General features: G+C 41.6%; 1 protein-coding gene across 4 annotated transcripts in view; it reads right to left on the reverse strand.

The window, feature by feature from the left end:
- Nucleotides 1-2,351: 2,351 nt before the first annotated feature.
- The window catches only part of LOC122550917 (P2Y purinoceptor 8-like), a 75,890-nt gene continuing 61,051 nt past the window's right edge, over nucleotides 2,352-17,190 (reverse strand). For 3 of the 4 annotated variants that reach the window (XM_043692364.1, XM_043692361.1, XM_043692363.1), the window contains one exon: nucleotides 2,352-4,098. In XM_043692364.1, coding sequence (XP_043548299.1) covers nucleotides 3,068-4,054 — 987 coding nt within the window. In that variant the 5' untranslated portion in view covers nucleotides 4,055-4,098 and the 3' untranslated portion in view covers nucleotides 2,352-3,067. Of the gene's footprint in view, nucleotides 4,099-6,319; nucleotides 6,370-17,190 lie in introns of those variants that run through there. The other variant, XM_043692365.1, reaches the window with a different exon arrangement.

Consider the following 17,190-nt stretch of genomic DNA (forward strand, 5'->3'; position numbering starts at 1 on the left):
ATGTGTGATAAAATCCATCCTTTTAGTTGGTATCTATTTGTGTGTCTGAGCTGGCAGCCTGTCAAGATTGTTGCATTCAAGAAACAAGACATGTCCATTGACTATTCCATTTAACCTTGTATAAGAACAAGGGCTGGGCTTGTTATGAGGTTTTTAATAGGTCACGCATAAATGTTCAAAGGTCACTGAACAGTCAATTTTTGTGAGTTGGTTGCAAACAATTGAAACAAGAGGGTTACTACAATTGGGGTCCTACATTCAGGCTGCTGATCATTCAGGCACACTGAAGAAGGGGAAGTGGCTCCAAACTGAAAAGATGATGCTACAACATTATCTGGGCATTGAAGGCCTAGGAACATCCCCGAGAGCCATTAGATCTAGCTTTGATTTGAGATTCAAACTCAGAAAATCCATGAGAACCATCCATAGCAGTTGGGTACAGAAGAAATCAGGGGAATTAAGCATTGGGCTAAAGGAAGCCCACAAGCAGTATTTGCTTGGTGCATCTGACTAATATTACAGGCTAGAGAGACCTGCAGCAGTGTCAGCATAGTAAAGCTAGCTGCCTGTGAAATTGTGAATTGTGCCCATGGGTAGACCAGCCTCAAGAGTTAAGTGAATAACAATATTGGGCAATGATTGAAGCACCAGGGCGAGAGCAGCTATTGAGGCAGCCCATGGCCGGGCAGCAATTGAGGGAGTGCTGAGGCCACATTTTTGAGAGTGAAGTGCTGGAATCCCTTCTAAATGATTCAGCATTTGAATCAGATTGGTGTCACACCAGCTCCCTAATGTTTAGGGAGGAGTTGCTGAGAAATCTGTGCGACTTGTCTCAACCACATGTATTGTGTGACACAATCCGAGGTGTGTTCCAGCAGGGTCTGTCTGTTAACCATATTTACCTCATGTTAATTCTGGAAGTTAGATTATAAATTCTGGAAATGTTGTAAATTGTTTTGCTATTCTATCTTTGCGTAGAAAAAAGGCTAGAATCTTTAGATGTTAATTGTTTAGTAAATGCAAGGGATTGCAAACTCTTTCTACTTACAAACAAAAAATACAGCTCCCTGGATAGACCATGACACAAACTGCTGCCAGTCCGCATCGGTGGTAGAGGCAGTAAATACTAGAAGTTGTGATGGGATATCTATCAAACTGGCTACTTTGTCCTGAATGGTGTCAAATTTCTTGAATATTGTTGGAGCTGCACTCATCCAGGTAAGTGGACAATATTTCATCACACTCCTGACTTGTGCCTTGTAGTTGATGACCAGGGAGTCAAGGGGAGAGTTATTCATCACAGAATTCCCAAACTTTGACTTGTTTATGTAGCCACAGAATTTATACAGCTGATCCAATTCAAGTTCTTATTAATCCTAACATCCAGGATGTTGATAGTGGGGTATTCAGATATAGAGATTCCATTGAATGTCAAGGGGCAGTGGTCAGATTCTCTTCTGTTGGAAATGGTCATTGCTATGATTCTTGAGCAGTGCGAATATGATTTTAGGCTGAATTTTGTGTGATCTTGCAGCATTTGAACATTGATTGCTTCAGTATTTAAGGAGTCACGTAGCATTGCGCAGTCATCGGAAATATTCCCACATATTAGGGAGCAAAGGTCATTGATGAAGATGGTTGGACCTTGCACACTACCTTATACAGGATGACCTGACCACTGTCTGACCCACTACCACACTCTGACGAACATTACAGTGATGCCAGTTTTTTCTCTCCTATAACCACATGCCCGCAAATTAAGATAAAGTTGCTGAAATAGTGGAGTGCAGTTCAAGCAGATTAATGAAGACAGCAGGACCAATTTATTCCCTCACCACACTGGGGCTGCCCATTGTGATCAGTTATCTGCTGATTGTAGATGCTACCAATTCTTTGCACCACTTTGATAAGACAGCACAGGAACAGGCCATTTGGCCTAACAATACCATGCTGGTACTTCTGCTCCATTTGAGCCAATCTTCCTCATCTAAATTTTCTATTGTAACTATCCATCACTTTTCCTTTCCAATGTTAGCCAGCTTTTATCTTGTGGGTAGAGATTTTAGACCATAAAGCATATTGTAAACAAAGCCATTAAATAAATAAATACATAGGAATGCGAGTTTGCAGGTGAAATAATGTCAATATTTTAGCTTTATTTTAGTGGAACATAAAGCTTTCGGAGTTGAAAAATGTGCAGTAGATCATGGATTTTCTCTCTTCAGCAGGTTTATACAACCAGATGAGATGGGCCAAGAGGTACTTTTTTTCTTCAGAACATAAGAAATAGGAGCAAAAATTGGCCATTCAGCAACCTCCCCCCCCCCACCCCCACCCCCCGCCAAGCCTGCTCTGACATTCAAGTAGATTATGACTGATCTTTTACCTCAATGCCATTTTACCGCTGATATCTTTAACATCTCGGAGGATATCGATCTCTTTCTTGAATGCACTTGATGTCTGAGCCTCCAAGACCCTCTGGAGGATTAGAGAATTTCTAATCTTCACCTGCCTCTGAATAAACTCCTCCTCCATTCAGTCCTAACTGTCTAATCTCTCATTCCCAGAATGTGTCTTTTGATTCTAGACTTTGCATCTGCTGTCAAGTCTTCAAATGATTTCCTGCACTTCAATGAAATCACCTCTCATCTTCTAAATCCTAGAGAATACAGGTCTAGTCTCCTCATTCCTACAACAAGAGATAATCCCAGCATGCAAAGATTAGTCTGATGAACCTTTCCTGCTTTCTCTGTCTCTCTCTCTCTCTCTACATCTGCCAAATATATCCTTCTGCTGGTAAGAAGAGTAAAGCTGGATGGATAACATCTCTTGATATTTGCCTGAGGAACATCTGCCTATGTTTCCACATCACAAGACACACATTCTGTCTGGTTCCATTTACATTTCATAATGCCGTGTATTCAAGCATTGCCCTTTTAGTGTAGCTCAACTGATAGTAGTTGCTCTCCTTCCAGACTCTTGTCGACTGTCTGAGGGGCGCATATGCTTCTGGTCACAGTAGAGTGTGTCTTTGCTGGCTCAAACTGAAGTCCTGAGGAGCATCCATTTACTGACTACCCTGAGCAGCTAGAGGTAGAGCGATGTTACTCGACGTCCTGTCACTATCGTCCACGGGAATGCAAGGCAGAATCTTCTGGACCTTCCGTCTAAACTCCTTCGAGGCGAAGTAGTACAACAAGGGATCGAAGCAGCCATTTAAGCTGTTCAGAGTCAGGGAGAACTTATACAGGATGTAGATGGGTCTCTTCAGGTGGGAGCGGACAAAATGCACAATCATTATTATCTGAGTGGGGAGGTAGCAGATGGCGAAAGCAAGCATCACCACGATCGTTAGATAGACTATCTGCTTCCTCGACTCTCTAATCTGAGCCACCGGTGCCTTCAGCAGGGTCCTTATAATCCTGGAGTAGCAAAACGTCATGACAACAAAGGGAACAAGGAAAAATAGAAATATCTGTGCCGAGTAGTACAGGTAAAAATAATAAACAGCGGGAAACATATCGCGGGGAATAATATCGAAGCAGGTGATGATTTTCAGATCGGGCACATCATAGGTCAGCTCGTTGTACATCAAGGGCAAGTGGACCATGAGGACAAACAGCCAGCTCAATAAGCAGAGCAGGATGGCAGTTTTAACCGTGCGAAGGTGAGAGGTGTGTAAGGGGTGCACAATGCCGAGGTAACGCTCCACACTTATCCACATGACCGTCAGGATGGAGCAGTGCGAGTTGCCGTAGAAGAGAACAGTCACTAGCCGGCAGAGTGGCCCCCCCGCCTGCCAGTTGTTCCGGTTCCAATGGTAGATGATCTGAAAGGGCAACGTCAAGCTGTACAGGAGATCAGTGATGGCCAGATTGATGGAAAAGATCATGGTGGGAGTCTTGGGCCACATGCGGCAGCAGAGGAGCCAAAGGGCGATGGCGTTCAGGGGAGTGCTGATAAGAAAAATGCCCAGATAGATCATTGGCAAGGTGTAATGCATCACAGTGTTGTTGAGCATCTGTATTGTGGAGTCTTCTATTGAACTGTTCATTGTTCAGCAGGACCTCTGAAAGGTGAGGGGCAAGACTCCGAATCCTGTAACAGCAAATAGAGAAAGAAAAAATTATTCATTTTTGGCGTAATATTTACAAGCGATGGTACAAGACTGGGTTCTGAAGAAGTGTCACTCAGCCCGAATTATTAGCTATGATTTCTCTCCACAGATGCTACCAGACCTGCTGAGCTTTTCCAGCAATTTCTGTTTTGGTAAAAGAAAGGTTCCTGTGGATGAGGGATTACAGTCACATTCGGGATTACTGTCAAGGTTACCAGGTTTGTTAAAGCAGTTGAAAATCGTGAAGGGTTAAGGTGAAGGAAACAAACAGACATTGTTGGCAGCAACTGAATGATTTGGAGGAAAATTTGGCAACGGAATCAAAGGTTTATAATAAGAAAGCTTTCATTATGCAAAAAGTGGTTAGCACCTGGAAAGCAAGCCTGTCAGACAGCAGAAGGTGGTGCTGTATTGGCAATGTCAAGTAACCCAGAATCCTCGACTAAATGTTCTAGGGGGGGTTGCAGGTTTGAATCCCACCATGACAGACTAACGAAACTTGAATTAATTATAAACAATCTTGAATTAAAAGGTGGCCTAACAGTAGCCATTGTTAATTATCATAAAAACTCATCTGTTATGCTAATGTCCTTTAAACGAAAGAACTATACTGTACTTTTCTATTCTGTTGTAAATTTGATTCTGGATCCACAGCAATGTGGTTGACTCTTAACTGCCCTATAAAATGGCTCAGTTCAATAGCAATTAGGGACAGGCAATTAATGCTGGCTTTACCAGTGACACCCAGATCCCAGGAGCAAATAGTAAAAATAGAAGTTAAAATGGAAGATTGTGGGAAGTTTATGGGTAGTTGATGGGTAAAGCCCTTGCAATTTTAACTGCTTTCCTCTCAGTTTCCATGAAGATAGGGGGCAATGTGAATATTTAGAATAATTTCAGACTTTCCAGACAAAATAATGGCGGCAAATATATTCAAATTGCATTGTGATAGACAATGTGGTATTATTGAAAAGTTAAAAGGCTGGATTTCAACAGGACAAATATTTTTCTGGGACTTTTGATCTTTTCAATGGCTCAACAGAATGAATTATTTTACCAATGGTTTGATAAATTAACAACATTATGAGTAAACCGCATTGAAAAAAATATGTTGGAGCAAATTACTGCAGATGCTGGAATCTGTACAGAAAACAAAAAATGCTGGAAATTGCAGTGATTCAGGCAGCTTCCACACAGAGAGAGCAAGCTAAGTCTAGATGACTCTTCATCAGAGCTGACGTGAAATTTGGAAGGGGCAGGATTTATTCTATAGTATGAGGATTGGAGAGCTGGGGAGAAACGGATGTTGATAGCACTGATTAAGTTATTGGAATATGAGAGTGGCAGAACAATAATGTGTCTAACTCCTAGACCGGAAAGAACAGCCAGTGGAATGGGGGGAGGGGAGAGAGGCCATGATGACAGTGAATACAATGAAAGAAAGGTATGAAATGGAAGTGAGTTCCCAATCTTAATATTGAGTCCAGAAGCTTGTAAAGCACCTAGCCTGAAGAATTGATAACATCCCTACAGTATAGAAGCAGGGCATTTGGTCCATTGAGTCCACACCAACCCTCTGAAGAGCATCCCACCCATCACCTTGCATTTCCAAAGGCAGATCCACCTTAGCCTGCTATTTCTTGGGCACTATGGGGAATTTAATATGACCAATTCAACAAACCTAGGTATCTTTTGACCATGGAAGGCAACCAGACAGACACGGGGAGATTGTACCAACATCACACAGACAGGCACCTAAGACCAGAACCGAACTCTGGTCCCTGGCACTGTAAGGCAACAGTGCTAGCCACTGAGCCATTGTGCCACTCCTTGAGTCTCATCAAACATCTGTACAGGTTGATTCAGAATATCTATGACTGTAATTAGCTTAGCACTTCTAATTAAAACGAACCCCAAAATGTTACACAAATATTAATAAAATTGTCTTAGTTACATTTCCTCATGAAATTTATAACATCTTTCAACACAAAAGCTTAACTATGTTGTTCCTCCAGTTTGCGTTGTGATTTGCTGGGTGTACTATCGTGCCAAAGTTCACACTCCACATTTATTAACATTAGCTCTGCATAAAGGTGCTGTTTTATCAATGAATTGCTGTATGAAAATACACAGGTTTGAAAAATTACATTAAACTATCAGTAATTATTTGTAACAGTGACGTTAGCAACAAGTGCAGCTCACCACTGGATATTGTTTCAAACATTTATACAAAAAACTATGCTTGCTGACAAGAACGGAAATCTTCCTTTGATGCTATATCCAGCCATCAGCCATCAGGTACCAGTCGTCAGCTGAATACTATACGATCTTGTTGCTGGTGCATGTGAAGCAAGAATCTGACATGGACAGGTTTGAAAAGAATAGAATGTGACAGAGTAACTCAGTAGGTTGGCATCATGTGTGGGAAGAGAAAGAGAATTTGCCCCTTAAGTCTTCCAAAGAAATGTTGTATTTGACTCAAAACATTGTTCCTGCAGTTCCCTCCATAGATGCTTCCAGGGTTGCTGACTTTTTCCAACACTTTCTGTTTTTGTTTCACCCAGACTAAATTGCTTTTGTTTTACAGTTCTCTCCAACAACTCTCTTTGATTTCCATATTTTCACTACTCTTTGAGTATAGTGTTTCTTATAAATTTCCTGTTCAGTTTCTAAGTGACTATTTTAAATTAGTGGCCTCCAGCTATGCTCTTTCTCAGATGAAGCAAAATTCTACAGTTTTCCAGAGACTTCTCATCAGCTATCCCTATATTTCAAGAGAAAAAGAGACCAGTCTGTTAATCCTTTCCATGTAAAGTCAGGTGTTAAATTGAGGTATGATAATTACTATAAATTTCTTATTGAGCAGTTACAACTGTAACCACAATTCTAACACTAGCTCTGCCCTGTTTGAGGAGATTAACACCTTGAAAGGTTGATTCATTTTTTGATAACATTCAAGCAAGATTGCGGCAGATGCTGAAAATATTGATGTGTAGTACAGTGTCAAGAGGTAGATCATTGCTTGTGCAGCTTTTGCATTGATCTTTCAAACCATTCAAATTATCATTACCCACAGTGGATAGCAGTGTGGCCAAAAGTTATTCTCATCAATTTAATGTATAGGCCATCCAGACTTAGCCACATGTTCAAATAAACATCTCTAGACTCATGTGCAAGCAACATTTTGAGGCTCCCTTATGATCCTTCCACACAATGAGTCTTAGAAACCATGAAGGCATGTATTATGTGAGGAATTGAAAAGTAGGAAACTTACAGTAAACCTATATCAGACCACACTGAAAGTATTGCATGTAAATCTTGGCACCTATCACAAAATTGGATGTATAGGCCCTAGGGAGGGTGCAGAAAAGATTTATCATGATTACAGCAGAAACACCTGACTTTACATATCAGGCAAGGATTAACAGACTGGTCTCTTTTCCTCTTGAAATATAGGGATGTCTGAAGAAAAGCTTCTCAAAAGTCTGTAGAATTTTGATAGAGTGGACAGAATTTTGCTTCATCTGAGAAAGAGCACAGCTGGAGGCCACCAATTTAAAATAGTCACTTAGAAACTGAACAGGAAATTTATGAGAAACACTATACTCAAAGAGTAGTGAAAATATGGAAATCAAAGAGAGTTGTCGGAGAGAACTGTAAAACAAAAGCAAAATACTCTGGGTGAAACAAAAACAGGAAGTGTTGGAAAAAGTTAACGTGTCTGGAAGCATCTATGGAGGGAACTGCAGGAACAATGTTTTGAGTCAAATACAACATTTCTTTGGAAGACTTAAGGGATAAATTCTCTTTCTCTTCCCATGCATGCTGCCAGACCTGCTGAGTTACTCTGACACGTTCTATTCTCACTGGAGTGAACTGTATTGAAAGGAAAACTAGCTAAATATTTGAGGGAGAAGGAAATAGATGGTTAAGTTAATAGACAAATGTGAAAAGGGCAGAAATATAGCAATAGAGTCTTACAGTCATACAGCATGGAAACAGACCCTTCAGTCCAACCAGTCCATTTCAACCATGTTCCCAAAGTAAACTAGTCCCACCTGCTTGTGCTCGGCCCATTATTCCTCCAAACCTTCCCCTACTCATGGACTTCTCCAAATTTCTTTGAAACATTGTAACAATACCTGCACCCACCTGTTTCCCTGGCAATTCATTACACACATTCTGCGTAAAAGAGGTGCCCCTCAAGTCCTTTTTAAATCTTTCTCCTCTCACCTTAAAAATATGCCCCCTTGTTTTGAACTCCGCCAACCTCAGAAAAAGGCCTTGTCCTTCACTTTACCTATGCCCCTCATAAGTTTATAACCTTCATTAAGGCCACCCCTACATTTCTGTGAAAAGAAAACCTATCTTTCCAGTCTACTTTTATATCTCAAACCCTCCATTCCCAGCAACATGCTGGTAAATCTTCTCTGAACCCTCTCCAGTTTAATAATATCCTTCCTATAACAGGGCAACCAGAACTGGACACAGTTCTCCAGAAGAGATCTCACCAACAAGCTGTGCAACCTCAAGATGATGTCCCATCTCCTGTACTCAAAGGTTTGAGCAATGACGACAAGTGTGCTAATCGCTTGCTTAGCCACTGTCTAGCTGTGATGCAAATTTAAAAGAATTATGTACCTGAACTCCTAGGTCTCTCTGTTCTACAACACTACCAAAGTTTGCAAATAAATTGTTTTCCATTTGATTTCATCAAAATGAGCTTTGACGTAAGAGACATAGTTCTGTATTCTTCACACCTTCGAACATGTACAGTCATGTTCGACAATTTATCAAACACGACAAAATTAATTTAAAAATCACACAACACCAACAGGTTTAATTGGAAGCACACTAGCTTTCGGAGCGACGCTCCTTCCTTTAACTTTGTACACCCCAGTCCAACATCTGCATCTCCGAATCATGACAAAATTAATCTTACTGTGAAATTTGAACAAAAAGTTTCCACTTTCTTGTGTTATAAAAGTTCATTATATTATTTCAGAGTTTGGGTTCTAAAGTATAGGAAAGTAGACTTTCGTTTTCAGTTCTTTGAACATCAGCTTTGTTTGTAATTAGGTCTGAAAATAATCTTGAACAGTGAACTCAAACAGCATTTCCCAGATGTCACATGATTTCAGCTGAATGACTAGCAAGTAAGTGTGTCACAAAATGAGTGAGTATGAGATAGTGAGATGAAATGAATGAGTGAGTGTGAGGATGGGAATGTCATTGGATGAATAAAAGTTATGATTGAAAGCCAGTCTCAGGGTCATAAAAAACCATCTAGTGCAATAATCCCCTTTTGGCAAGGAAATCTGCCATTCTTATCTGGTCTGTCCTACATGTGACTCCAAATGCACATGAATATGGTTGACTTTTATCCACCTTCTGAAATGACCTGGAGAGCCAATCAGTTCATGGGCAATTATGGATAGGCAACAAATACTGACTTTGCAGGGATGCCCACATCCCATGAAAGGAGAAAGAGAAAAAAAACAGGAGACTCAGGTAGAGCATAAATATCATCAGGGCTTTTTGGGCTGAATGGCCTATTGCTTTGCCATTGTATTAGATTAGATTCTCTACAGTGTGGAAACAAGCCCTGCTGCCCATCAAGTCCACACCGCCCCTCTGAAGAGAGACCCACCATAACCCATTCCCTATATTTTCCCCTGACTAACACTGTGGGCCATTTAGCATGGCCAATTCACCTGATCTGCATATCTTTGGATTGTGGAAGGAAACCCGCACAGATACAGGGAGAATGTACAAACTCCACACAGACAGGCGGGAATCAAACCCAGGACCCTGGTGCTGTGAGGCAGCAGTGTTAACCACTGAGCCACCGTGCCACCCACCATGTAATCCTTTGAAACCAGCACCAGCAAGACAAATTAACTGACCAAGTATCTTGTTTGTGTTCATAGGAATGACATGCAGTGACTGTTTAAAATAACTAATTTGATTGTGAATCCAATCAGGACATCCTGGGTATGTGAAGCCACCTAGTTTACCGACATGGTCAGGCTGGCCTTGGACTGCACTCATAACTCAACCATCCAGGCTAATGGAGTGGGGAGCATATATTCACATCCACCGTGGCTGCATTCAAATTTGATCAAGAAATCTGGAATTGATAGCTAATCTTAGTAATGTCTTTTTTTTGTAAAGCGTAGGCTTTGGTTTAAAAAACCCATGTGGTTCAACAATGCCCTTTGGGGAAGGAAATTTGCAGTCCTTACCTAGCCTGGCCGACAGATGACTCCAAACCCACAGCAGTGCCATTTACCCATCAATACCTTCCAAAATGGCTTAGCAGCTCGACCAAACTGCTCAGGGTCTGGGCGGCATGGTGTCTCTCGGTTGTTAGCACTGCTGTCTCACAGCACCAGGGACCTGGGATCGATACCAGCCTCGGGCAACTGTCTTGTGTGGGGTTTGCATGTTCTCCCTGTATCTCAGTGGGTTTCCTCTGGGTGTTCCAGTTTCCTCCCACAATCCAAAGATGTGCAGATTAGGTGGATTGGCCAGGGTAAATTGCCCATAGTGTTCAGGGAAAGTCAGGGGTAAATGTAGGGAATGCGTCTGGGTGGGTTAGTCTTCGGAGAGAGGGTGTGGACTTGTTGGGCGGAGGGGTTGGTTCCCACACTGTAGGGGTTCTATGATTTTATTTTATGCATCACACAGGCTGCAGTTCAAGGTGGGCTGAATGGTCTCTGCTATTGTAAATCTTCTATGATCCTATAGTCACTTAAGAGAGAGAGCTAACCTCTCATACCTGATCTTCAACACACTCTGTCAGCCTGTCTTGCTTTTCTGAAATGGAAAACTGTTTGAAGCATCTTTGAGTTTCACTTGTATCCCAAAACCTAGCAACCTGAGCTATAAAACTCACAAGAAATGAAACCAAGTTGCAAAGTCCTGATGGAAAGCCAGGTGCATGTATTATGATGAGTAGGCATTAGACCACAATAAGAAAAATGTGAAGAATGTGTGTAGTGTGTCAAAGTTTGCAGATGATACGAAGATAAGTGGCAGAGCAAAGTGTGCAGGGGACTGTGAAACTTTGCAGAGGAGTACAGATACTTTAAATGTGTGGGCAGAGGTCTGGCAGATGGAATGCAATGTTAATAAATGTGAAGTCATCCATTTAGGTAGGAGTAACAGTAAAAAGGACTATTACTTGAATGTAAAAAGTTGCAGCAAGAGGGACCTGGGTGTCCATGTGCATGATTCACAGAAGGTTGTTCTGCAGGTACAGCAGGTAATTAGGAAGTCAAATGGAATTTTGTCCTTCACTGCTAAAGGGATTGAGTTTAGAAGCAGGGAGGTCATGTTACAGCTGTATAGGATGCTGGTGAGGCATGGGGTACTGCATGGGGTTTTGCTCTTTTTACTTGAGAAAGGATATACTGGCACTGGAGGGGGTGCAGAGAAGGTTCACTAGGTTGATTCTGAAGTTGAGGGGGTTGGCTAATGAGGAGAGACTGAGTAGACTGGGATTACATTCATTGGAATTTAGAAGAATGAGGGGGGATCTTATAGAAACATATAAAATTATGAAGGGAATAGACAAGATAGAAGTAGCGAGGATGTTTCCACTGGCAGGTGAAATTAGGACAAGAGGGCATAGCCTCAAAATTAGGGGGAGCAGATTTAGGACTGAATTGAGAAGGAGCTTCTTCATCCAGATTGTTGAGAATCTATGGAATTCCCTGTCCAGTGAAGTAGTGAATGCTACTTCAGTCAATGTTTTTAAAACTGAGATAGATATTTTTTGAATAATAAAGGAATTAAGGGTAATGGTGAGCAGGCGGGAAAGATGGAGCTGAGTCCACGAAAAGATCAGCCACGATCTTATTGAATGGCGGAGCAGGCTCGAGGGAGCAGAGGGCCTACTCCTGCTCCTAGTTCTTATGTTCTTCTGTAACGCGTTGGTTTAGGTTTTCCGATATGACTGCAGTTTATACCAAAATTATTCGAAAGAAGTTTTGCATTGACTCACATATTGTTTGTACCCAGTTTTATGAGTTCAATTCAAGATCGTCGAACAGCAGAAGTGCAAATGTGGACATTGATTCAGAGCATACTCAAATCGGGATAGTGTGCCATTGAAAGCAAACCCAGTCATGACTGCAGGGTGTAAATTGCTGATCTTGAAGCATGAAAATTAATGACTTTTCATTTCACTCATGGGACTTAGGCATTAATAGCTGGGCCAGCATTTATTGCCTGTCTCTAGTTGCCCTTGAGATGGTGGGGGTGAGCTGCTTTCTTGAATGGCTGCAATCCACCTGCTGTAGGTAAACCCACAATACCCTTAGGGAGGGAATTCCAGGTTTTTGACCCAGTGATAGTGAAGGAATGATGATGTATTTCCAAGTCAGGGCAGTGAGTGGCTTTGAAGGAATTTGCAGGGGGTGGTTTTCCCACATATCTGCTGCCCTTTCTCTTCGAGGTAGAAGTGGTTGTGGGTTTGAAAGGTACACCAATGCTCATTAGATTTCCTTGATTATTATTAAAATCTCAGAAGTGAGGCAATTTCTCTTCAAAGGAATCTAATGGATGATGCCTCAACATATCCACAAGAGCGAAGAGGCAAGTTTAAGATACCTGAGCATTACAGTGTCATAGAGAATTTTGATTGGATTTATCTTATAATGCAATAAACCATAAACATTCATGGCTGAAAGGCATGAAGAGAAATTCCAAAGAAAACAAAATAAAGAAATGCAGATGCTAGAAATCTTTAAAAAAAAGAAATTTCTGGAGAAGCTCAGCCAGTCTCATGGCACTGGTGGAGAGAAAATAGAGTTAAAATTTCAATTCCAGTGACCCTTCTACAGAACTGCTGTTCTGAACCAAAGCAGAAATTGCTGGAAGAGCTCATTAGGTCTGGCAGCATCTGTGGAGAGAAATCAGAGTTAATTTGAAGGGGTCACCCCACCTGAAAGCTTATCTCTGATTTCTCTCCACAGACGTTGCCAGACCTGCTGAGTTTCTCCTGCACTTTCTAGTTTTGTTAATTCCAAGAGAAAACTGTTGTCTCCCTCACCTTCGTATTTAGGTTCTGATTCTTTTGAAAGTCAACAGCAGAAGTGCAAATGTGGACATTGATTCAGAGCATACTCAAATCGGGATAGTGTGCCATTGAAAGCAAACCCAGTCACAGAATGGCAGGTTCGATCATATGATCGTATTTCCAGAAGCTTCTGTGTTAGATAGAGATTCCAACTTAAACTGATACAATTGGCTATGAGATGAGTCGAGAGTGCTTATGTCTGAAATGTCGATTCTCCTGCTCCTTGGATGCTGCCTGACCTGCTGTGCTTTTTTAGCACCACACTCTCGACTCTGACCTCCAGCATCTGCAGTCCTCACTTTCTCCTGAGATGAGCCGTCTGCCTCTAGTTGGATCAAGACAAAGGAAAACCTCAAAGTTCATCATGTAAACTGGATAGCAATGCTTTTACTTCTGCACTAAACAAGGGAAACTCTGAAGGGGCAGATAAAGCAACACTGGTAGCTCAATGACCTTTCAATCATCCCATGGAGAAGGGCTATCAGCAACTTAAGTTTGTCTCATCATACAAATCCAAGCTGGTTGAATAGCTTAAGTATACAGTTCCAGGATCCTAGGTCAGGTGTTGTTTGACATCTAGAGGGAGAACAGGACTCCAAGCTGGGATAGCAACTTGCCTCAGGTTGTCCATCACTATTTCATGTTGCTCAATGGAAAGAAGTATATAGTTCATCTGCAAGATGGGAAGCCACTGCTCCCAGCTCACTCTGGGAACTATTAATGGATACTAACCTTTGGGAAGTTGTAGCTTGCTTGAATTGGTTTTAATACCTCTAGATTTACCAAATAAATTCAATTTATGATCTATCTCCTCACCAGCCCTATTTTCCTCAATAACCTGTGTACTTGTGTGTGTATATGGAGTAGCAAAGCAACTCCCGTGTGTTTTGATTATTTTATTAATAAACTGCATACTTGATATCATCTTAAAGGATTTCTCTGTTGTGATAAATCCAGCAAGGCACATGGGGAATCACTAATCCATCTCCCTGTGGAGCTTGCTGAGTAGGACACTGATGCTTTGAGTTTGATTTATTGCTGTCACATGTACCGAGATACAGTGAAAAGTGTTGCTTTGAGTTCCCTCGGTAACAGGCAATGGCCAGCCCCCAGCCAGAACTCATCACCTGAGCCCTTTATAAAGCAGACTCACACCTTGGCAGTCAGGTTAAGGCAATGGCTGAGGAATTGATTAGAATTAGCCACAGATTAATTCAAATCTTGAAGAGTAGTGCTACATTCCTAACAGGGGCACTTGTGGCATAGTGATAGCGTCCTTACCCCTGGGTTCAAGTCCCACCTGCTCCAGAGGTGTGGTTAACATCTCTGAATAGGTTAATTAAGAAGATAGAGTTTTTAAAATAAAACTAAACAGATTCAGGGGTGTGTCTCCCGAACTATCTGTCCTGGGCTGGGAGTGGCCTCTGTATGCTATGATATTTTGGTGTTTAAGAATAAATGGTGTTTCTTTCCAGAAAGGCTTCGTGAATTATTACAGCTGTTTTAGTTCAAAATTCAAAAACCAAGGTGTGTGGAACACCTTTTCATCTCCCTCAGTGAGTGAAAGGAATAAAAAGGAAAAAAAAACAGCAAGTCAAACAAAAGGCTTAAGAAGGGAAAAGCAATCGTGATTTAAATTCACCCCCATTCTCCCTATATCTGCAATACTATTAAAATTGATATAACTATTCCCAGTTTAACGGTGAATTTATGCATGAACATCACATCCATTTAATTATTTTTATTTGTTCGTGGGATGTGAGTGTTGCTGGTACGGGCAGCACTTATTGATCATCCCTAATAGCTCTTGAGAAGGGTGGTTGATCCTCGACTTCTGGGAGCCTAGGACTATATACGTAAAACATTCAACAGATGGTGAGTCACCTGGTACAGGTGTGGTCTCACCAAAGTCCTTGTATTCCAAATTCCCCTCCAGACATGAGATCATGTCTTCAACCTTGGCAACAGGTAAACAACACAGCCTTCAGAATTTTTCATCATAGTTATGCAGAACTGTGCGTCAGTCCCCATTAATCAGATCATTGCTGCCATTTCCTCTCCAAACTTCTCGCTTGAATGACATCCTGTACCACGGTGCAACTGTGAGTTTGCTCTTCCAGCCTTGAAACCTTGTAACTGTTGGATTTGGGCAGAGGCAAAACCTTCTCAAACACTGGGGACCCCTTACCTGCCTGACTCACTAATACACTCTCCTCACAATCGTGATCTGTACCTCACCAAAGGGATGTGACTTGTCTCCTGGATCCCAGCATTTCTGATAATTCCTTCGCTCCCGAGTTCCCACAATGTCTACACCTCAAACTCCAGCTCAGCACATTTGCAGCCAACGTGTTTGTCAGTGATCACAGAACTCTCTTCAAACACCCAGATGCTGCAGTGGTGGCTCTGCTAACTTGACACATATTAAATTTATCAGACAACGACTTTGATCACCTCAACATGTAGTTTTAGTATTTTGACTAACTGCTCGATTAATTTTTGAAATAACTAGACCTGTTTTTGTAAATTGCTATATCATAAGTAGATATGAAAGGCAAAAATTCAGCCTTTGTATTCTTGTGAGTTCTGTTCTATGAAAATACTGTCCATTTCTGATGACTGTTATTATAGCCACTCTATGCATTAACGGATACTGTTTACTTTTATTAACCTGTTAAAGCCAAGCCCAGGTTATAACTGCTGATTTAGCTTCCTGTTCAAAGTAATGAATATCTCTTCAGGAAATCACTTGCAGATTGAGCTGACAGCCTGTCAGTATTCAGCGATGAGTAATGCTGAATGGTCTGGATTTGAGCCAAAGAAGATAAGTTATGGGCTGAGTCTTACTTATTATTTTGATTTGATTTATTACCTTCTCATGTACTGTGGTACAGTGAAAAGTGTTGTCTTATTGTTTTACAGGCAAATTGTACAATACAAGTGCATCAGGGTAACAGGACACAGCACAGCATACAACGTTACAGCTGCTGAGAAGGGGCAGAGAGAGACCAACATTAACATTAAAGAGGTCTATTCAAATGTCTGATAACAGCGGGGAAGAAGCTGTTCTTGATTCTGTTCGTACGTGTATACTAACTTTGTTTTGGGTTAATTTTGTCAAGCTTTGAGATTTCTCTACATATTCTCCCAAACTTTACAACTCATGTTGCTTCTCATGTCTGACGCTAGCCCAACGCTCCCGCTACTTAAAGAACTCGCCACTGATTGGGTATCCCAGGATACACTGGCATCTCTGGTGCCCACAACACATTTAAAAAGCAATTGCACACCCAGGTGAGTATTGTAATCCCTAGTGGCCCTGCTCAGGCCTGTACTTATCATTTCAACAAGTTGGATGATGGAAGATTGGTGTCCTGCTCTCTGGGCAAGGAACTGGAGGTCCAGGTGAACAAGTTGGAGCTGGGGAGCAATGTCTTCTTCCCCCAGGACCACCAGAGGGAAGCATGATACCAGACCATGCAGCCTGGTCCGTGTTCACCAGTAACCAAGCAGTTGGTCAGTACCATCTTCACTGCCCAGAGAAACACAAAACCTGCTTAATGAGCTTCTCTGCACTCCATCCACCTTCAACATTCAACCAGCAGCACACAGTGGCAGCAGTTGCATACCATCTATACGATGTACTACAGCAACATGTCAAAGCTTCTTGAAAACCACCTTCCAAACTAGTGCCTCAATGTGCAGACTGGTTACCACACTGCAGGAAGAATGTGGAGGCATTGATGAGGGTGCAAAAGAGGTTACCAAAATATTGCCTGGATTGGACTGCATCTGCCATAAGGATTGTTTTCACTAGAGCACTGGAAGTTGAGGGGCAACCCGAGGGAAGTTAAGAAACATATAAAGTTGAAAGAGAAAAAGTATAACATAGTAAAGATAAGTGGGAAAACGGAGGACTGGGAAGCTTTTAAAGAACAACAGAGGATTACTAAGAAGGAAATACGCAGAGAAAAAAATGAGGTACAAA

This window comes from Chiloscyllium plagiosum, chromosome 6 (assembly GCF_004010195.1).
Source record: "Chiloscyllium plagiosum isolate BGI_BamShark_2017 chromosome 6, ASM401019v2, whole genome shotgun sequence".
Classification (NCBI taxonomy): Eukaryota; Metazoa; Chordata; class Chondrichthyes; order Orectolobiformes; family Hemiscylliidae; genus Chiloscyllium; species Chiloscyllium plagiosum.